This window comes from Taudactylus pleione, unplaced genomic scaffold (genome assembly GCF_031769625.1).
Source record: "Taudactylus pleione unplaced genomic scaffold, aTauple2 ptg000354l, whole genome shotgun sequence".
NCBI lineage: Eukaryota > Metazoa > Chordata > Amphibia > Anura > Myobatrachidae > Taudactylus > Taudactylus pleione.
The window spans coordinates 1,704,630-1,727,315 of NW_028284755.1; the positions used below are offsets into that span (position 1 = coordinate 1,704,630).

At 43.9% G+C, this 22,686-nt stretch overlaps 1 protein-coding gene across 1 annotated transcript in view; it reads right to left on the reverse strand.

Moving 5' to 3' along the window:
* FAS (Fas cell surface death receptor) overlaps window positions 1-22,686 on the reverse strand; it is a 61,437-nt gene that overhangs the window by 26,131 nt on the left and 12,620 nt on the right. Inside the window, exons 4-7 of the mRNA XM_088444332.1 lie at window positions 14,719-14,842; window positions 13,220-13,272; window positions 7,038-7,130; window positions 2,242-2,264 (exon numbers count right to left, since the gene is read on the reverse strand). Of these exons, the coding sequence (XP_088300458.1) occupies window positions 2,242-2,264; window positions 7,038-7,130; window positions 13,220-13,272; window positions 14,719-14,842 (293 nt within the window). The remainder of the gene's footprint in view (window positions 1-2,241; window positions 2,265-7,037; window positions 7,131-13,219; window positions 13,273-14,718; window positions 14,843-22,686) is intronic.

A 22,686-nucleotide genomic window follows, 5' to 3' on the forward strand; every position in this document is an offset into this window, starting at 1 on the left:
GGTCCTAAATCAGGCCCTCAGTACAGTACTGTATATTATGTCTGTTTGTATATTTCATACCAAATTTGCATGCCTGCATGTTGAGAGGTGTGCACAGAAAAAGGCAAGAAACATTAGAAGAGAACAACAGAAAACAAGCCTTTAAAACTAACGTAAATATAAAAACACAAATACAGCATGTCCAGAACTTCACTATATTTCTGTGGGTTTCAATTTCTGCTAATTTCCCTTCATGGTCATTACATAGGACAAATCCCCAGGAACTCAACTGATAAACATTCTGCCACTACTATTTTGCAAGCTTGTATATAAATATAAAGCAGGCAATGCAGACCAATGATTGAAACAGCATTATAAACCAAGGCTTAGCCAATACAAAATATGCATTATGAAGTATTGAGTGTCTCCATTCAGCATTAAAATTAACTGGATAAAATAATTTAGAGAACAAATATAATAAAATATGAACTAAGCAAAGAAATACAATGTTATTAATATATATAGCTCTAGAATTGAAAGAGCAACTTATAAAAGTAATATGCACAATGTACCTGGCTCCACATTGTTTCCCGAGATTCATGGGTAAATAAAGGTCATATATAACTTACATACCACTGTGTCAGAGCATAAGCATTATATGGTCATACAGTTCCATTGGCGTATCTATAATGGGTGCAGGATGTACAGTGCACACTGGCCCCTGGCAGGGCCGTAGCTAGGGTAGTGCGGCCGATGCCATGGCACAGGGCACCACAGGTCAGGGGGCGCTGTTTGGGCCTGTCAAATTTCTGTTTATTATCATTCTTGCTTGTAGCTTCCTCTTATTTCATCCCCAGCATCTCCTGGCCTCTCCTATCTCTTCCCTGGCCCTTCCCCATGAAGCCATGGCCCGTTTTTAGGTGCATTATGTACCTTTGAAAAATGAGGGGGACGCCAATGCTCTTTCTGGCACAGGGCACCGAAAAGTCTAGTTACGGCTCTGGGCCCCCTGGACCCACACTGCACACTCTGCACCATACAATTATTATTCTTAACTCTTAATTTAGCTGGTGCTGCAGGAAAATGTTGTGATGGCCATTTTCCCTGTGAGCATGATGTCTTCAGGAACATAGCACGGGTGCCATGCTTCCGAAGACTTGTGTGTGTTGTGTGTGTGTGTGTAGTAGTAGTAGACTTTGGCACAATGCCAGATCTCTACTGCACTGCCAGACTGGAGGAGGCCCACCACACAGAAGCTGAACACGGACCCCCTTCTCTCTTAACCTCTGTACAGTTCCATGATTTGTTATTACTATGGACAATTTATCTCAGGTGGTATGGATGTATTTCTCAAACTGAGAAATACATGGCTGGGGGGAGGGGCATGACAATTTTATTCCTGTAAGGGACTGTGGGGGGTGGGGGGGGGGCATGAAAGTTTTATATGTTTCCTGTGGGGCTGGGCCAACCCATGATGTATGTTACTTTACTCCAGTGGTGTGGGGGCTGACGACCATTAAAGTTTTATATGTTTCCTGTGGGGCTGGGCCAACCCATTACGTATGTTACTTTATTCCAGTGGTGTGGGGGCTGACAACCATTAAAGTTTTATTTTTTTCCTGTGGGGCAGCTGCTGGGTCATGAAAGTTATTTTGTTCTGTTGATACTTGAATAACTTACTTAAGTTTGTCTTTAAAGGCTTTAATACTTATAGTTTGAAAAGGTTAATAAAAGCAAGTCATTTTCACTTTTATTTGTACTAGTCACTCTTTTTATCCTAGAAAAAGTACAGAATAATTATATTTTCATTGATCAACTCAATCCCGGCTATCCCAGGAATACTGGGATTGAGATTTTTTTTATATATCTTATTTTTAAACATAAATTTCTTGTATTTTTAGTATTATTTCCAGAAACTTCCTGTGAAGCAGGGAAGCTGTTTTAGAACACCAAGGGGTTCCTTCTTCTCTTGTTTTGGCATAGCATGGTATTGGCATTTTCAACCCTCTAATTCTATCAATACCAGGCTAGGCTGGTAGCGCTGTAGGTGGTTTGACTATTTTAAAAAGGCAGAGGTTTCCTGAATCAATCTCTGGTGGAGGGAGGACCTGAAGTCTGTAGAGATTCAGGTGGAGGCACTGCCAATATGTATAGAGACAGCAAAAAGAGTGTTGTTACATGGACATCACTTGTAGCACCCCTTTGGTACATGCCTATTGGGTGAGGACATGTACAACCATCATAGTACACATTTAAACTTACCTCATTACTGCCAGGGGATTTACCTGGAATAATAGAAAATAGAAAAAGTTAATGTCTGGATTATCAGGATTATTGCTTTAAAAGTAGTTAAATTGAATCTAAATGGCCAGATCATCTGTCTAATCACATCCACCCGTTCTACCATTTCCCCTGCTACACTTTTTGAATTTTAACCCACATAGGTTGTGGCGATAGTAAATACAGGACAACAGCATTATTTGTGTGGGATTCTTTTAGTTTGGCTGGAAAACAAATGTTTGGCCAATACAAACTCAACATGAGCACTTATGCCACATGGGAAACTCCCCCTCAAGCTAATAGAAGCCACTTAGAGCCAAATGTAATAGCTGCGATATGATCCCTAGATTTAAAGCGGAAATTTAGTTTAAAGACAAAATAGTTTGGTTTTTCCTTTAAACTAACTGAAGATTTAAATCTGTTGACTACCTCATTGGAAACATGGGCTATTACATTTGGTCCTTAATGTTCAATTACAATAGCATGAACCACGCTCCATCTCTACATGATATGTGCAATGATACACAAAGAAAAAAAATTACAATTTGTGTTCTGGGAAGAAATTGGCAGAACGCAGAGTTTTTCCAATAATATTAACTTGCTATGCTATCATTTTAACAGGCATATTTACTATAATCTGCATTTAAAATCTAATAGTAATGTGATATTTTTGCCTAAATTCGCATTGTGAATTTAGGAAAGATCAACTGAATTAATCAATAAATCCTTGAAGGGACAGAGCTTGCAAGAAAGCTCTGTCCCTGCGAATCCCCTCGGCACAATTTTCACTGTATTTTTCTGTTTTTCCTGGCCCCCTGCTGCAGTCTGGCTACCTGCTTCCAGGGGGGTGGAGCCGGAGAGGAGACATCAGCGGCGGCTGTCAGGAGACGGAGCATCGCTGAAAGCTGGGGAGGCAGAGGTCCCGGTGGTGGAGCAGAAGCAGTAGTCCCGGAGGCAGAGCAGCGCTCATTACGTGACTGCCGACGGTGAGAAGGAGGCGGGACGTCTGTCTGAGTGGCCGGTCCTTACAGCATATGTGAAGAAGCAGCTGCACCAGTTTGCTGATGCAGGGGGTCCTGATGTGCAGCTGGTCCGGTCAGTGAATGGAACAAGTGCAGCAGATGTTCACTGTGGTTTACAGTAGGTGGTGAGCATTGATTAGTGAGGAATAGCAACCACAGCAGCTGTCAGTAGGATTAAGCTGCTGGTTCTAACATCTATAACTGATTATCAGAAGGGAGATCCAGAAAAAGCACTGATAAAGGGGAGCTGGTTGACAGAGTTGACAGAATGGAAACAGAGTGGCACTGCAGTGGCACACAATGGCAGTTTAATATAAACAATTTGATGCTATATAATGTTTTCATTAATCAAGAAAGAACTAGATCAGAGGCCCGAGAGCGGTACAGGGAAATGGAGGTAGGGTATGTAGTGGAAGAGAGATTGATTGAGTAATTGATTGAGTAATTGTATTACTGCTAATAAAAAAGCAAAGCAGAGAACTGAAAAATGCACCCAAAATGGATGAAAGTGGTGCATTAATTAATGGATTGATTTATTGATTAATTAATAATTGTACACACATTTACTGTTTATCTCCCGCCTGCATGTGTTGTAATAACCAGGACACTGGCCCTCATTCAGAGTCGTTCGCTAGATACAAGCGGTCGCTCTGAATGAGGGCGGCCGCTTGTGGTGTGAAGTGCGGCCTCCTGGTCACTAGCTAAGCTGTGGGTTACCACCCACAGCTCTAGCGAGCGACCAGGTTGATGGTTGCGATGGTCAGGACCATCGCGACCATCTGGGCTTGCGACGAGACCCTAAGGTTGGGTCTCGGCAAGCGCAAGCCCCAGGGAGCTTCCTGCTCAGATATATCATATATATATCATATATATATATATATATATATGATATTCTTTATGATATATGGTGTCTTGACAAAGGTGCTTGTGTGCACCGAAACGTTGGTGATATGATGTGGATTTAAGTATTTGAATACAGACCTTTTTTCAATTCAAGACCCTGAATGCCGTTCCATTTTATAGCATATGGAGTTATCAACAGCTCCTCCAGGATCTGGACAATGGGGCAGTGTTATTATGTAGTATAGTGAGTGCTGGACTTTATCTGTTTATTTATATATATATATATATATATATATATATATATATATATATATGCTCCTACAATTGAAGTATGTAACTCCGGGTTTTCTGGGCTTCACAGCTCAAACTGCAAATACAGAATTCCAGGTTTTCCAAGTCGCCCAGAGGCAGCAGGAAGTCAGCAGCACAGAAAGGGTTTCAAACTCTCACACACTTGTTGCTCATGGCTCCTGACGCTGGACCATCTAGCCAGGCGATAGGCTGGGGGCAGGGCAGGACCGGACTGGGACCAAAAATCGTCCCTGGCATTTAAAGCACACAGGCCCACCTGCTGTGGGCTCCATGCAGAATATTGTTGCACACAGATGGGGTGTTGCTGGTGAAGTGTATAATGCGCGTTCTGCCCACATCAATCATTTCTGTTATTGTACATAATAAAGTGCTGATCACTAAGTAGGGTACAGTAATGCGCGCCATAGGCCCGCTCGCTCCAGAAATGTAGTGTAATCTTATGGGGAGAGGCGTGGCCTCGTGAGGCATGAATGTCTGGTAGTAAGCAAATAAAACTAGTGGCTTCACAGATCAGTGTTGTAGTGCTGGCTATGTAAGGGTCAGTTATGTAGGGCTATGTAATATAGTGCAGAGGTGTAGTTTAGGGAATGGAGAGGTCAGGGGGAGAGGCAAAGGCAGGTATGGAGGGGTCAGGTGGTAGTGCAGATACGTAGTGGCAGGTACAGTATGGAGGGATCAGGGTAGTAGTGTTTAGTTTGAGGCGGATATGGAGGAGTCAGGAGGGTAGTGCAGAGAGGTAGTGGTGGGTATGGAGGGGTCAGGGTGGTGGTGTAGGAGCTCTGCACACAGACTGGGGGGCAGGCTATGATATGTCTGTACCTTTTAGCTGCATGTAAGCTGTAATATGTATGACACTCCTCAGACTGACACTGGTCAGTGATGTCATACAGCTGGTCGGGGGGAGGTGGAGTCAGTGTGAGAGTGCATATCATGAATGGGGCTAAAACTGCAGGTAGAAGGCTCCAGGTACCTGGTGCTGTTCTGCAGGTGGTGACAGCATCCCTCCTGGTGACAGGGAAGTGGATATATGACAGGCTGGGAGGAGGGGGTCTGATTGTGTATAAATGGAGGTATTCCTGATAGTGACTGTGCATGCTGTGCCTCCCCATTCCCATGTGCATTGGGAGCAACTACAGGGTCAATCAAGTTAAAAGCAGCTCCTTACTTTCTTTCGCTGTCCAGGTTAGTTATATTATTGCTGCTTCTAGAGGTAGGATAGTAGCCTGTGTAGTGATAGCCAGGCAGAAGCAGGGAGGAGCTCTATAGAGACTCCCAGTGTGTACACAGGGCCTGATTCAGAGCCACTCGCTCTGAATCAGGGCCGGGCTTTTTTTTTTTTGAGCGGCCTCTTGGCCGCTCGCATAGCTGTGGGTGACCACCCACAGCTATTGCGAGTGGACGGAATGATGGTCGCGATGGTCAAGACCATCGCGACCATCGGGCTTGCGACGAGACCCTTGTGGTAGGGTCTCGCCCATCGCAAGCCCCAGAGAGCTTTCGGCTCTAACAGAGCCGGAAGCTCTCCAATGACATCACTTGTGATGTCAGTGGGGCCGCCCCCAAATGGCAGGCGTTCTCATGGGAACGCCTCCATTTGAGCAGCCACCCCCCCGGCCTGCCGACCAAACGAGGCGAGCTGTCACTCAACATCGACAACTCGCCCCCTTTGGTGCGAGACCCGGAGCGACGGAGTGCCCGTCTCTAGCCGGGTCTCGTGTATGCGCACGACGGAGCCGGCTCCGTCGTGCGCATACGCTGAGGGCCACCATCGACCCGCTTGCGACCGAGTCTGAATCAGCCCACTGAATCTGCTCAGCTGTCTCGCGTCTCTGCAATGCATGTGCCGGGACCTAAGTGGAGGAGGTGAGAATCTCCCTCAGTCTCTGCACTGTTCCGTGCAGCAGCGGATTAACCCCTGCATTGCTGGAACTGGCCCCTGTACACACTGTATTTACTGATAATGCTAATGCTCCTACTGACCTCTTGTATCAGTCTCCTCCCACTCTGCTGCTCCTCTTGCCTGCTGTGCAGTCTGAACAGCGCAGAGCAGTGACGGCACCCGCTGCTTACTGGCCCCATACATTAGGGGGCGTGGCTTTAAGTGATTAATCAGCTCTCTGTGTCTAGTTTGTGTGATCGGGATGGCAGCCCACAAGGCCATCTGCCCTTCTGGCATATGCCAGAAGTGCCAGATGGCCAGCCCGGCCCTGGCTGGGGGTGGTGGATAGCATTAGGGTGCCAGGTCCTGAGGGTCCAAGGGCTATGCTGGGAGAGCATGCCCAAAGTGTGGCTTCAAGCCACTGCTGACTTATTAGTACAAGGAGTGCTGAGATTTTTATGTTTGTTTATTTATTTTATGTGCCTGTATGTGTGCAGGCCTAAACTCACATATACTAAGGTGCAGTGTCTGCTACCATTAAAAAGACACTGCTTCACCAAGTACCTGCTTGTCTGGAGTCCTCATTTCAATACCCCATGTTACAATATAAATATATATATATATATATATACATATATATACAGCATATAACATATATCTCAGACCTGTATGAAATATTCACTGTAATATGCACATTTGAAAAACAAGATATTTGTACTTACACATATTATATATAAATATTGCTGCAAATACTGCTGCAAATACTGAGCATACTCCAAATGCTGCCCATAATACATCGCGTCTTCTAGGGGATTCTGAAAAAAACAAATACATGTAATTATAAGAGATGCATTTAAAGTACGGTATTATATAAGAGCTCATTATAATGACTCTCTTTTATCAGGGTATGATGTTAGCAACATGGCACTATTTTTTTATACTAATACCACATTTCTATTATTTAAAGCAAAAGCAATACTTAGGGGGGTGTCCAATTAGCCGCGATCAGTGAAAAATGGGGATTTTTCGACGATTATCCAATTCGACAATGTTTTTTTTAGCCCTATCCTGTTACTTTGGACCCGTGAAATGCTCACAGACCTATGTGTTTTTGCCATTGGGGCTATTAAAAAAACGGAGCTTATCATGGATTATTTTTCGGGACACATCAGGTCCTGTAAAAAAACTCCATGATAAGTGCGGGCATCGGGTGGCACCTCAGGGCTAATTGGATAGCCCCGTCGCGATCAATTAGAAACTACTTTAGCTCTGCAAATTGGATAACATCCTTAGGGGTCTATTTACTAAGTTGTGTTAGGAGATAAAGTGAACTGATGTAAGGTACTAGCCAATCAGCTCCCAAACACAGCCTGTGAGATGGCAGTTAGGAGCTGATTGGCTGGTACCTTATCACCGTTCACTTTATCTCCTAACACAGCTTAGTAAATAGACCCGTATAACTGTAAGCTCCTTTGGGACAGGTGATGGTGTGAATGATTAAACATTTTGTGCTGCGTAATATGTTGCTGCTGTATAAATAAAGGTTAAAATTTAATTATTAATAATAATAATAATAGAACATTATTATTATGATTTATTATCATCATCAACTCTGGACTACCAGCAGCACATTTATATCATACTGTAATGGAGACACCTATATAGGTGATGACTACGTTCTGCTGGACATCGACATTGGATTGCTGTCTAAAAATCCAGTATTTACTAACCATCGGATTTGAGGGTCAACTGAAGTCTAATGTTGATGACCATTGTATATTTTTGGTCTAAAACCCCTTCTGCGGCAGATTTAGGTACTGTATTTATCACTATGACCTGTGCAGGCTTTGTTATGTTTAAAAGTAAATAAATAATTATTTTAAAATTGTGTGGGGTCCCCCCAATCAAAACCCAGCCCTGATCCCTCTGCTGTGCTAGTTTTGGAATATAGGATGGAAAACAGCGTGGAGTTTTCTCTATTTTCCAAAAAACAGCACCAGGCTGAACCAACTGGGGGGGGATAATGGTATAGCAGGGAAACACACAGCATGGGGTCCCCTTGCCATAGAATTAACAAGGCCCATACTGGTCTACCCAGGGCTAGAAACCATCTAAAAGTCAGGATCCCTTAAAAAATTTGGTCCCCCCTCCCTTTGGACAACCGGACCTGGGTGGCGGGTGTGGGAGTAATGGTAATTAGAGTGCTAAATTATTTTATGTTTGCTACCAGCTTTAGATAGTCCAGACACAAAATAGGGCCGGTTTGTATGCTGGGAGAAAAAAAAATAAAAATAAACTTTAAAACTACTTGCTACCATTCCTCTAGATGTAATCTTACAAGTCCCAGTAAGTCTGCCCTGGCATGAAGGCACTGGTCAAACCACAAGTGCAAGAATGCCTGGATATTAGGGCTCCACTGGCACCTGTGGTCCTCTTGTAAACCTGTAGTCCGCTTGGTAAAAAATACTAAAATAAAAACAAGACACACACACTGACTAACCACAACCCCACACATCCCTCGTTCTCCAAATTAATACTCAAAAATCAATGGATCTGGTCCTCTTTGTTCTATGTAGGCACCCATGGGTCTTGACTAAAAAACGAACATCTCCTGATCACTGTCCTTGGAAATCAATGGGGGCATGCTGATTAGTTGCGAGTGGTAATTTGAGCCAATCGGCAGGTCCCCCACTGATTTAATTTATTGAGATTTTCCGTCAGAATTGTCTTTAGTAAATTTCTGGATTGCAAAATAGAATGGAATATCGGGAAAATAAAAAAATCGATCTTAGTAAATGTACCCCCAAGTCTCTGAATAGAAGATGATCGGTGGTGTATTGTCTTCCATGTTAGCCCCTTCAGGATCACCTACATTTTTCTACATGTGTGATTAAGGGGTTTATTCATTACTCTTTAATTTCTACAAAAGTAGGTGACAATGATCATTTCACCTACTTTTGTAGAAATGAAGGATCCGAGACAAAATTCATCAAGCTCCGAAAATACTACATTTTTATAGCTTGACAGCAGGAACCTTCACCATCTTCAGATGGCGCTGATTTACGGTCCTTGCTTCATCCCTATGGGAAAGAGTCCCTGGTGGCAAAGAGGAATCCGGATTCCTACGCAATTGTGAACCCAAGTACATACATGCGCACTAGCACTGCCGAATGTGTAGTACGGGACTAGCAGTGATCGGGATCGTGGAGACAGCTGATTTTTAGATCATCTGTCTCCGCACCAGAGCAATGTTGAAATGCTCCGTTGTTTTACTATCCACTGCTGCTACTTGCAGTGAGTTGGATAATAAAGTATCACAACTTATATTTTTAACATAATAAATAGACCCCTTACTGTGAAGTCATTTCAAACTGCTTTGTGCACCCTACTAAATTCCACATTGCTTTTTTTTCATTAGCATAGTAAAAATTAATATTGTTTTATTTTAAGTGAATTACACTAGTTGAAACAAGTTTATTTACCAACCGAAAAAAAAAAATACTTTCCATGATGCTTTACAAAGTTACTGTAAACCAAACCGTGGATTGTATCTACTAAACAATTAAATTAGGAAAATAAATATACCGTAGGTATACCAAATACAAGTATGTTACATAAGGCATATGATCATAGGAGATTTAACGTATTCATGTTTTTTGTTTATTCTTTTATTTATTTTTATCTAAGGGAACCTTCAAACATATTTTAGGACATTTTGAGTTCACACAACATAATAAATAGTATTTTTTACCACAGTTGGCAGGTTGAATGCTTAATAGAAGCCATGGATGTCACTGAAAACTCACGCTCTCTGGCTAAGGAGATTCTGATGTGGACGGATTTAGGGCCTGATTCAGAGATGGCTAAAGCTTCTCACAGCCTAGTCTGGCTTTTTGTCAGAGTCTACTGTGCATGCACAGGTCTCTAGGAACATTGCATCCATGCTATGTTCCTGGAGACATCTCTACTGCACATGCGCAAATCACCAGGAAGATGGCCACTGCGCCATTTTCCCGGTGATTTCAGTGTGCAGCACCGTTTGACGCGAGACTCTGGAGAGGTAAGTATAATAATTGTATTGGTACAGTGTGTGCGTTGTGGGCCCCCCTGGACCCAGGGGCCCATGTGGAACCACTATAGAACGTCAACACATGTGTTACAACCACCTTTTACTAATGGTCCCAAGTGTGGTGTGATGCAAAGGGTTCCTTACCGGTATGGTTTGTCCCTTGGTTCTTGTCAGTAGTTGGGCGTTATTATAGGCAACAAAAGTGTTTTACCAAAGGAAGTTGTACACCATGCAAAAATGTATTTGTCAAAAACAATCTAAGTATCAAGTTTTCACAACAACTGATACTATTTGGCAATTAAAGATACAATTCTAAACATACACTTTGAACAAACAAATGACACTTGGGTCCGTTAAATTTTATTAAAGCGAGAACGCTGCAACTTCGGATCAGACTGCGAAAACAAGTGGTTAAATGCAGGCATACATATCACATAACATTCACATACACTGGCAAGTTTGAAGAAAGTATAACCCTCAGTTATTTTGTGCACAAACAAAGAGAATAATCTTTTTTTTTCTACCCTTTTTGCATGCAAGGGATGTTCTGAATAGGAGTCAGTGTTTGCAAACGGTGCCCGGGATAATTACTGTGGTCACAGGTATCAATTCTCCTAGCAGTACTGCAATCTGAATTGACCAAGTGACAAAGTTAATGTCTCCTGTTTTTTATCTGTCCTTAAAAAACTGAATTGTAGATCTTTGAAGAAATAGCTGCTGGGTTTATTCCTGACTCCCTCTTAAGGTGTTAAGTAACGAATGGAGTGAATAGTACTTCAGCCATCTTCTATCTTTAGTGGTGTTATTTTCTATAGACACCTGTTCCCTCTGATTATGACTATCCTTTCTCTGAACAGTTAGCCTGCCACAATACTGTTATAGATGCACACTGAATCCCCCCCGGGAGCTATTTAGACTCTCACTGCCTGAAGTAATTAACTTATTCACAGAGGGGTGTAGTAGGTATCAAATCCCGACAGCGGTAGTCCGGCAAGGGTGACGTACCCGATCGTCCCTGAGGTAAGTATAGCTAACCTAATTCTACACCCTAACCCTCCCTTAGGGGTGCCTAACCCTAACCTCCCCCCAAGTGCCTAACCCTAATCCCTCCTCTAAGTGCCTAAACCTAACCCCCTTCCCCGCTGCCTAAACATAAGTCCCCCGGGGGGTGCCTAACCCTAACCTCCCCCCGGGGGTGCCTAACCCTAACCCCCCCTTCCCTGAGCCTAAACCTAACCCTCACAGGGGGGTGCCTAACCCTAAGTCCCCCCGGGAGCCCTAAACCTAACCCTCCCCTCCCACGGCTGTCCGCGCTGGGCGCCCGGCTTACCTTCGTTCGATATGTCTGGCGTCGGTCTTCTGGCGTATGGTTAATGACAGGCGTCAAGTTTTCGACGCCTGTCATTAGTACCACGCAGGGATTAGAGAGTCTGGAAGTCGGCAGTCGGCATTTAGACCGTCAGCTTCCAGACTACATCCCTCACAGAGGGATGAGCATTCTGCTTAACAGAGGTTTAACAGTGTCGATCCCAGTTGCTATCGCTGACTGACCCCATAGCTCGTATTTTGCCTGGTAGGTGTAAATGAGGGCTGGCCAATTACTCACAGCTCCGCCTCGGGTTGCCTCTAGCTGGTTACCCTGCACTGGAGGTTCATCTATTGGGCAGCTCCACCTGTATCCCTGCACCTCTCCGTGGTACAGGACTCCGCCTCCGGCTGCCTCATTTTCCATGCCGATCGATGGGAGGAGACCTCTGGTGCTGCACTTGACTCCCATGAGCTCCGGACCAGATGAACTTGCGGCTGTCGCAGCTAATCTTCATCCAACTGCCCTGAGGTAGGAAATCAAGGACGCAGGGCTCCCGTCCAGTCTGACCGCCTCAGGCACACACTATTTCCCAACCGCCCGTGATGACGCCAGCTACTGAGGGATAAGGTTGTGCAGGCCCTTACCTCAGTGGGTTACCTCAGACCACACCACACAGTCCAGTGGCCAGGTACCTTTTATAGTCCCTCCAGCACGTGCTGGTCCAGTTGCCGCCAGACCCTTGCGCTGTTACAGAACCAACATATTTGCTATACAGTCGCCTTAACAGCCATAACTCCTCCTATTCCAGTCAATGGGAGAGTCCCTGTCTCGAGGGTTCCCTGCAGCTTGTCATAGGCTGGGGCAGTTTAGAAGCGCCCATCAGTTCACTAAAGGTGAAACAGCTTGACAGTCCGAGGCACTGGGGCTAAAGGTGCCGACACAGCACAACAAACCCTTTAAGATTACCTAAATGAATTACCATTTGTATTAACTATTTAACAGCATGTAAATATATTAATTGCCATTCAATTAGATTAGTTATACATATTTATTCTTACATGAAATTATGAATATATATATCAAGGGCAATGCTAGATACAATGGCATTTTCCTCCATTACTAAATTATACTGGGGTATCACACGTGGACCACTATGTTTTGGTTTTGACAAAATCAACCTCAAATGCTATATTTCTGTTTTTGGCAAAACCACCCTCAAGTGTTTTGGTTTCGATTTTTTTTTTTAAATGATAAAACAGCTAAAATCATGTAATTTGGACTTGTTTACATGCAATCCAAAACCCGAGATCTGGTTTCTAGATCCGAGATCCAAACTTACAGGAAGATCCAAGCTAGGACTCTGATCTACTCGGAACCCCAAAAGTATTTGGAGCTGGGACTCGGCACCCTTGAGTTCGGGGGTGTTTGATTTCCAGCAAAACCAAATCACTCATCTTTAATTATTACAGCTTTAAAACTTTAGACATGTTGTTAGTGCGAGTTCCTTGAGTAAAAGTGGAACTTACTGCATACAGTGTCTTTTGTGGCTGTGCAAGGCTCCTTAACTCCATATTCACATCTAAAATAAAAATGATAAACATTATGAAAATGTGAGCATAATACTATATCATATTAGGAATACCATATTAATGTAATTTCACTGTATAATTTTGGTGTATCCAAAAAATATATATACTGTATATTTACAAACTATTCACCAGTTATACACAAAAGTAAAATTTCAGGGGAGAACTGAAACATTTCTAAATTTTCCCTAAACCATCCTGCAAGAGGGTAGGCTTTCTTTTTATGCTGCTGTATGGAGGTAGTTAACTTACAGGTGTCTAGTTGCATTACTTAAGTTAGGGGCTGATGCATTAGTTATCTATTTTTGTTTAGCGTCATTACACTTTTTGGTTTTGTAAAGCAAGCAGTGTTTATGTTTATGTTTTGGCAAGGAAACAAGTGGCGTTACCCAGATGACAGCACCCTAGGCAGCTGCCTAATGCTAGCACCTCCCCTGCCTCCTCGCCCAATTTAACATTATTTTTTCATGACACACTTCAAATGCCAGTCTTACTTCTCCATTACATCCCATGCTCGTTTTTATTTATTCTTAATGTGTTAATCATATTACACAAAGCTGTATAAAGTATATGTAATAATTCACATCAGTCCATGCACTAATGGAGCTTACACTCTAAACTCCCTACTACACACATGTGTAATCTGCTGTTTGGTTGACACAAATTGTCTTATCATCTAGGTCAGTTAAGTAAAAATTATAATTAAAGGGGACAGACCAAGAAAATTGTTGCAGGGGTGTCCAAGCTGTATCCAATACCCAGTTATATTGTACCTGCTTAATCCCTGTGTCTATAGCCACCTGTATTTCAGCATGGTTAATAAACCTATGAACAGGTTACGCTGTTTCACATGTGGTGGACTAATCACCACCAGCACCTTTGCTGCGCACTTCACCAATCAAGCACGCACAATCAGTACTCCCAGGGCTCAGAGCAGGGGCGTTTCTATAGAAGAGGGTGCCCGTGAGCACTCTCCGTCACGGGCCTCCTCCTCTCCGTCCGGCGGCCGGCTTCGCATTGAGCGGTGCGCGGCCAGTGCCGCACTTATAGACTCTGGGCACTAGAGTGTATCCAGAGTCTATAGCGCATGCACAGGTTACCGGGAAAATGGCCACGGCGGCCATTTTTCCTGTACTGCGCATGCGCAAACGATAGGAAAATGGCCGTGGCAGCCAGTGTCCGGCCGTTTTTAACAGGCACAGACTCCGGAGCTGACGTGCAACTCCGGAGAAGTAAGTTTTATGGGTGCAGGGTGTGCTGTGCGGGCCTCCCCTGGACCCAGGGGCCCGTGTGCCCCGTACACCCAGCACCCATTATAAATTCGCCCTTGGCTCAGAGTACTGTTAAGAGCCCCAACTCGGGTAATACTCCGCTAGTAGGTTATGGACCCAGTGCCCTAAGCCCAGTCCCCCTGCTAATAAATACAAGTATATACTTACTGTGTACAATGCTGACAGTCTGGGCAGTCCTCAGAATCTGAACTATTCCCTTTACAAAAGAATGATTTTCTGCATTTGCATTTTGCATTTTTGCTAGCTGTGCAGTTCTGTAGCAATTCCTGGCCTAAGATCCATAAAAGAAAAAAGTAATGACATAACAAACACTTCACAACTGTTTATTTTCTTTTCAACAAATACCTCTGTATTTGCCACTTTGTAATCCACGTTCTACTCACCTTCCTCTAGTTTACTATTTTTATTTACTATCTTTTGTTTATATGGTGCAAGAAATTTGCATGGGAATGGACTAAAAGAGACAAGCACACGGAACAGTTGTAAATGGCACACCAAAGGTTCATTAGATTTACCAGTTAGGACCAATATGTAAGTTCAGGCCACAATATTTTATAATTAATACAGCAATTTATTTTTTCAGTTATAAATAGCAGTAAGCCTAAACTGTCCGATTTACCTACTGTTTAAGGCTCGGTTGGCGTATTGGCTTTGCCAGCTATCACCAACTCTTTGATCCTACTGCTCTCACTACTTCCCCACCCTCATTTGGTAAATCCACTTTATTTTAATATCCATAGCAACACTGCTATGTGACTTGTGTGTAGTTTGGTAGTAGACAAATAAAATATCTTGCTCGAACAATCCGTATACTAACAAGTCAGAAAGAACCACTGCAGACATAATATTCAATGACTGTGTAATACCCCTTTTACACTGACATAAAAATCCTGGGTTGATGAATGTGAACGCACATCAACCCGGGATTTTTGTCAGTGTAAACGAATCAACCCATGTCCAGGAACCTGGGAATCCAACTCAGGTAACTTGCAGTGTCATTCCCGTGTCACCCTGCTGTGTAAACGGTGGGATCTGGGTCACGACTGGCTGGCTTCAGTGCCGCTTGGAGATGACATCATCACCAAGCGTCCACTGCAACCAGGGCCAGTCCAACCAAAACGGAGCAGCACACCCCACCTGCTCTCCCTGCCTTCAGACCATTGCGGAGTGAGGTAAGAGGGTCGTGGAGGGGGAGGGAGGGGAAGAAGGACTGCTCACCTGCGCCAGGGAGCTGGGTCAGTGTATAAAAGGGCATCTGTCCTGGGTCTGATCCGGGTTGGAAAGGTGTTCCAAATCCTGGGTCATACCCGGGACTTTGGTGTAAAAGGGGTATAACCATGGCTGCCGAATTTTAGTTCCCTCCTTCCGGGAAGGAGTTGTTCCTTAGCGGGGGGGCGTGATCCAGCAAATGATGCACCAATGGGGGCGGAGCATGGGTGTGACATCGTGATCGTGTCATCATGGCTAAGCCCCTCCGAGATTATTGGCATTGTGAAGCAGGGCCACAATGAAGTGAATCAGCGCGAAACGCGTCACTGGCTCCCTCGCTGCTGGGGTTTATACTGTATTTGCATGGGGGGCTCCAGGTGGGTCTGCGGGGACTGGGAGGCTTGCCTGCCTTTCTGGGGGGCCAGGAGTGGCACCCGATTTTTGGGAGGCTCCCAGCCAAATCAGGAGGGTAGGCAAGTATGGCTATAACTTGGCTTCACTTCTAAAGTACATCAATTGAGAACATTTTTATATTTTATTTATTTGGTGCCACAAGGGTTCTGTAGAGTCACACATAGGGAAGAGCATACAACAAAATACATAGGGTCAGATGCAGACTAGAGTACAAATTTACATATTACACATGGCTACATAATCATAACCCTCATTTTAAATACATCGAGGAGACAGTAGGAGAGAGGACCCTGCTTGTGAGAGCTTACAATCTAAAGGGATTCACATTTCTCATATTAATAAGGGAGATGTACTTGGAGATTGATAAAGTGGAGAGAGATAAAGTACCAGCCAATCAGCTCCTAACTGCCATGTCACAGGCTGTGTTTGAAAAATGACAGTTCAGAGCTGATTGGTTGGCACTCACCACTATATCACTCTCCAAGGCTTAGTACATCTGCCTCATTGGTCCATATTATATAGAAGGAAATGAGCAACTTGAACAATTCATATTCTAGTATTATCAAATTATTATTATTATTATTATCATCAACATAAATGTACGTAGCACCATCATATTCTACAACAATTTGTGGGTACTCTGGGCTCTATTTATTATCATTATTTTTACTAAAATAAAGTGAAAAATGCTGTTTTCACACCCATTTCACATTATTTTAGTTTCACCTACAGTCACTATAGGGCAATTGGAGTAGAATTCATAAAATTCTACTCCAACCCCTAAGTATCACTTATTTTTAGTAATCAGATCGCATTTCCCATAATTGTAATGGGAATTGTGATCTGCCTGGTAGTTACTAAAAATAAATAGTGAAAAAAATACTAAGGGAGACCCTGTGATAATAATGCCACCTGGAGGTGGCGTCACCAGGGTCTCCCCCGGTTACCGGACTCCTGCTCTGCTGTAACGGGCAGAGCAGAGCCCGAAGTCGGACCCAGTGATCAGCTGTGTGGTCTAAACAGACCGCAAGCTGATCTCTGCTAAAAAAAAAAAAAATGTACTTACCTGACTCCATGGACTGGTGGTCGGGGCTCCGGTGATGTACTCCCTTCGGTCAGCTGGTGTCCCATGCTGCACTGCAGTCCGGTCATCAGGTGACCGTGTACCAGTGCAGTATGGGATATCAACTGACCGGAGGCACGGAAGACATCACTGGAGCACCAATGACTGCAGGTAAGTGCTATTAAGGGAGGGGGGGTCGTGGGGGGCGGGGCTTAGCGGCGGCGGGGGTAGCAGCGGCGGCCGGTAGGCGCATGCGCGGGCACTCTGTCACGGTATTTTTTCTGAAAATACCGTGACTAGTGTGCAGAGGGGATTCGCAGGGACAGAGCTTTATCGCAAGCTCTGTCCCTGCAAGGGATTTGGAGTAAATCCTTGTTATATTGCCTGAATTCGCAATGTGAATTCAGTCGGTAATATCACACTACAATCTGCATTACAAATGCGGATTGTAGTAAATAGAGCCCAGTGGAATGAAGGACAGAAAAGATAACTGGAAAAGATCCCTAGTGAAGTCAGTGCCTGGTTATAGCTGCACTTGTGGTGAATCTGCAGTATATTTTCTGCTCTTTGGGAGTTTCCCCAGACTTCTCAGTAACACACCTGCAAAAGATAAACATGACACATACCCAAAGTATGTGACAATCTAGGCAAAGAGGTAAACCTGGGCTTATCACATTGCTTCATCAACAGCAAATAAAGCTATTGAGATAAGTGACCAAGTACAGGGCCGAAACTAGGATATCTGTCACCCGGTGTAAGGCAGCAATTTTGCGCCCCCCTCCCTTCCCGTACCTGGATTTTGTCCTTGCTCCTCCATAAGGTAGTGCATTACTCAGACGTCCCTGGTTCCATGCTCGTTGCCATGGGGTTCCATGCTCGTTTCCAGGGGGGTTTATGCTAGTTGCCAGGGGGGTTTGAAGGGAGAAGATGCAGCTCTCAGCATCCTCTCCCTGCAGCGCCAGCGTTCCCGGCACTTCCGGGAACTCTGTGTGCATTGCGCTCTGCTAACAGACACTAGAGGTCCAGTAGGACCTCTAGCATCTGTCTCTTCCTTGGCGGCGGCCATTTTTTGATGGCCGTTTTCAGCAGAGTCCATGCGGACGGCTAGTCCGCATGGAATCTGCTGAAAACGGCCATCCAAAAATGGCCGCCGCCAAGGAAGAGACAGGCGCTAGAGGTCCAGTAAGGACCTCTAGCATTAGTCTCCTCTTCGGCGGCGGCCATTTTCAGATGGCAGAGTCTGCATTTTCACCCCCCCGCAATTCCCTCCCGGTGCACGTGCACCTCTAGCCCCCCCCTAGTTGCGGCCCTGCCAAGTACACTATTGTGACAGCAAAATCCACGGAGCTAAACTAGTGCCAGATAGTAATGTGCTAGATATGGGTCTGGCTGAGAAGGGAATTCCCTGGGAATTTACAATCTTGCTGGGAATACATTGCTGACATAGAGAAACACTATGACAGCCTAGTAAAGTAAACTAAGCCAGAGAATGAAAAAGGTTGAAAAGGAATTTTTGTTCAGGAATTTGTACATTGTGACTATTCTACGCAAAGGGGTAATCTCATAATGTTGGGAATATGGATACAATATGAAAAGATTAGCTGAAGAATCAGTGAATGTCAGATGAGTAGGAGTAATGAGAATCTTGTATCCCTGTATCATCATGTCAAAAAACACATAGAAGACAAGAACTGGATCCAGAAGCAAAGATGTTCTCTCCGTGTGCTCCTACGGTAACCAAGCATATCACTGAGGTCTCAGCACAAGAAGAACCAGAAAGCAGGAAAATCCATCACAGAAGAATTAAAGGACTGTTCATATTAAGGGGTTGATTCAATTGCAGTTGATGCCAGAGAAGTCTGTGAATAAGTGCACTGCGCACACATATGCTACACTTGGTGAAATCGGGATGCAATCAGGGCAATTTGATGTACAGTACCATTACTTATGTGTCTGTGCTGCTGCAATTACACATCGTGGTTATCGCCTAAATATCTACACAGAGTTCAACCCAGTAGAAATAAAAAGCAACCAAAGACGTTCATGTACAAAATGATACTTTTGGGTCAACCCAAACTGTGCAGATCACAGGCTGTGATTAGTTGCCACTTGCTTGTCCTAGCTGGTATTTATCATGATGTCATTTTTCAGTGGACTTCAGACAATGGTAATACGTTTAAAATGTAATGTCCAGCTGATATGTAATTGACCCTTTACTGATATGCAAAATATACAATCGTTGTGTTGCTTAAGCTGCGTATCCACTAGCTGATATAATGAACAACGATATTGTTCAATCTTTCATTATATAGTCCAGTGGATATGCCGTCAACAACCAGCGATGCGCGCTCCCGCTGGTTGTTGATGACATCGCTCATCGTCCGAACCTGCTGTCTAACCGGACGATATTGTCAGGTTGTGCAGCTTCAGGGATGAGGGAGGGTGCCGGCACTGAACGATATCGTGAATGATATCGTTCAGTGTGTGTGCTCAATGTAATTAAGGACATTGAGCACACCACTGCTGGGGACACACTACACGATATTGCTCATGGAGTGAATAGTGTAGTGGATATGCAGCTTTACATATTTAGCAACTGTTTTTGAAAAACATTAAACTGCACTGCAAATACTTATGTGGCATCGTCTTGGTTGCCTGGTATCCGCCTCTGGGTTCCTGACAGCAGCTGAACTGTTCTCATGAATTGTACCATGCTCATCATGCTGAATATGATCTTACTGACTATCATGTCAATTGTGCTTCCATTACTTTTGTGTATTTTGCTGATACCATCATCTGTTCAATGTATATGGTATTTAGTGGTATGTATAAATGTGCTTTAATAAAAATTTTAAATGCATAAACAATTATGTACGATGCTATTAGGGGCCTATTTATTAACTTAATTTCCCCTGAAAATCACAGGAATGATCAAAGATATTTCCAGCAATAGGCAGACCACAGTGTGTACTATGGTCTGAATAATTTACCAAGCTCCTAAAGAGCTTAGCTTTCATAGGTGGGCCCTATTATCTAATACCATCGTGGTCTACAGTATTTATGGAGAGGTATCTATAGATCCCTCTCCAATAGCTGTAAGAGTCCTCAATGAGGAAAGTGTTTCGTTGGGACAGTCTCTTTTCAGACGCACTGTTTTGTATTGAGAATTTGGTGTATCCTATAGCATGTCATTATCATTTGGTATGAATTCAATATTCTACACAAATGAATTTGACTATACATGAGCGATACTGACCTGTTGCTGTCTCAACTCTCATCTCCCTGCAGTCCCAGGGGGCTCCACAAAGCTGGTAAATGTTAACTATAAAAGTTATTACAATAAACAAAGAAGATGTTTATAAGTAATAAATATCTTCTTTTGTATTATTCTAATAATTTTTATATCAAATCTCAGGAGTATGACAGGGGAGTCTCTCCCCTGCCTACCTTGACTGCACGTCCCTGTACAATACTACTTTAAAACCCCTAAGACGCTGTGAGGCGCTTTTTTTATAATGCAAGTTTTGCACATGTCTACAATTTCAATTTGTTAGCGAGAACAAGACATTGTCATTTGTTTCCTAGGAAGACATCAATTCAGGGAATACTTGCAAGTGGGGGCAAAACTGTATACCTGATTCCGGGGGGAACTCACTCTTTGTTACACCAGTTTCAGTGTTTATTATACTATCTATGGTAACAATCTTTATTCTTAAGTCCTAACTTTATTAAAAAAACCAGTACAGATATTCATATAAATACAGACAGCTGGTTTCGCTGTAATGCTGATCACCCTCTGGTGCTGGGAAGATGCCAGTGACAAATGTGTTTGCATATGACATGCTTTCGCAAACCATTGCTTACATTTGCGGCATATGTGGGTCAATGAGATTACTCCACTGACCTCAATGCATTCACCTCCAGTGACTACAACTGAACAAAGGAGACAGAGTCCAAAAAACCCACAGCTGCACCCTAAACGCTCCTGACCACAAGCTTAAGTGCAAGGGGGTACTGTATGGGGTCACTGGAATCAATGCATCATATTGCCATACCCAGTGATGTGCTTTTACTAGTTATAAAAGAAAAAAAACAATAGGAGAAACATGATTTTTGTCACCAGTGTGTAAAGATCCTAAAACAACTACACGGCTTTGATATGTAAAGGCTTTAAATTGTGTTAGAAAAATATGAAGCAGATATGTGTATATGCTGATCCGAACGCATCTCAAGATGCGGAAAGTAGTGCATGTGCCAGGTTGTGAGTAAGTGATAAATGCAAAATCCACATTTGTATGTTCTGAATGTATCATGCCCCCGCAGCAGTCCCACTTTGGGTGAGACAGTCCCACCCACGGGCTGCGGTGTCCCAGAGCTGGGGCATTGGGAACACTATTGAATTGCTGCTCTGCAAAGCAGACCAGCGGGTGATGAGAGACCGTGCACATGTGTATAGCATATAAACCAGGGACGGACTGGGGCTGCTAAGCAGCCCTGGCATTCCCCCTGTGCGCGCGCCTGCAAAAGGGGCGTGACCGTGAGTAACGGGAGCCTGGTCTTGCGGCACACCCCCTGTCTTTCAGTGCTCCTTGCTGAGCAGAGCGCCAGGAGGTGGAGCTGCTAGGCCATGGTTTGACGCTGGAATGGCCCATCTGGGCAGTCCGGCCCTGACATAAACAGTGCGTGGGAGAGTCTGGGGGCACCCAGCAGCTCGGGGATGAATGGATGGGTGTGACGTGAGGCCATGCCCATTTTTCTGGCACACGCAAATGGTCCCCCTTTTTGTCTCCCACTTGGTGGGTGGAATGATGTAGCCTGATACAGTATAATGGAAAGATATTAACTATATGAATTTGTTAATGGTTAGATGTGCTCTTTCCTACACCAGTTACCATGTGCAGCATGCTTCACATTTGTGACAGTTGCAGTCAAAACCAATAATGACTCCTCATACTCAATTTAATTGATCATGTATGCAACATATGCCCTGTAAGGAGCAGATACCTGGACAAGAGTTGCAATCAGGTGCAGAGTAATAAAATATCATAAACCCTATCCTAGCTAGTTGAAGATGAGTTCAGATAACCCCTGTCTGACAGTGCTCTCCTCACCCTGATGCTGTAGCCTTGCAGTCAACTGTAGGTGACAGTGGCGATTTTATGGGGGATTTCCACTGATGGACTACACAGGTGTTGTGGGAGTCTGTGGCTAAATTGTATGGGTTGAACAAAGATGGAAAACCCGTTTAAAGAAATGAAAGTGGGAGTAAGCAGGTGGAGGCGAAGTCATCTTCATACTTTAAATACTATAAATGTCCCTGCTTACATAGTCAGGCCACGTGCAAGGTGAAACTCCAGGTGGCGTGACAACCAATCGGATTCTACTTATCTTTTTATAGAATGTACATTACTTGATAAATGCTACAGTAG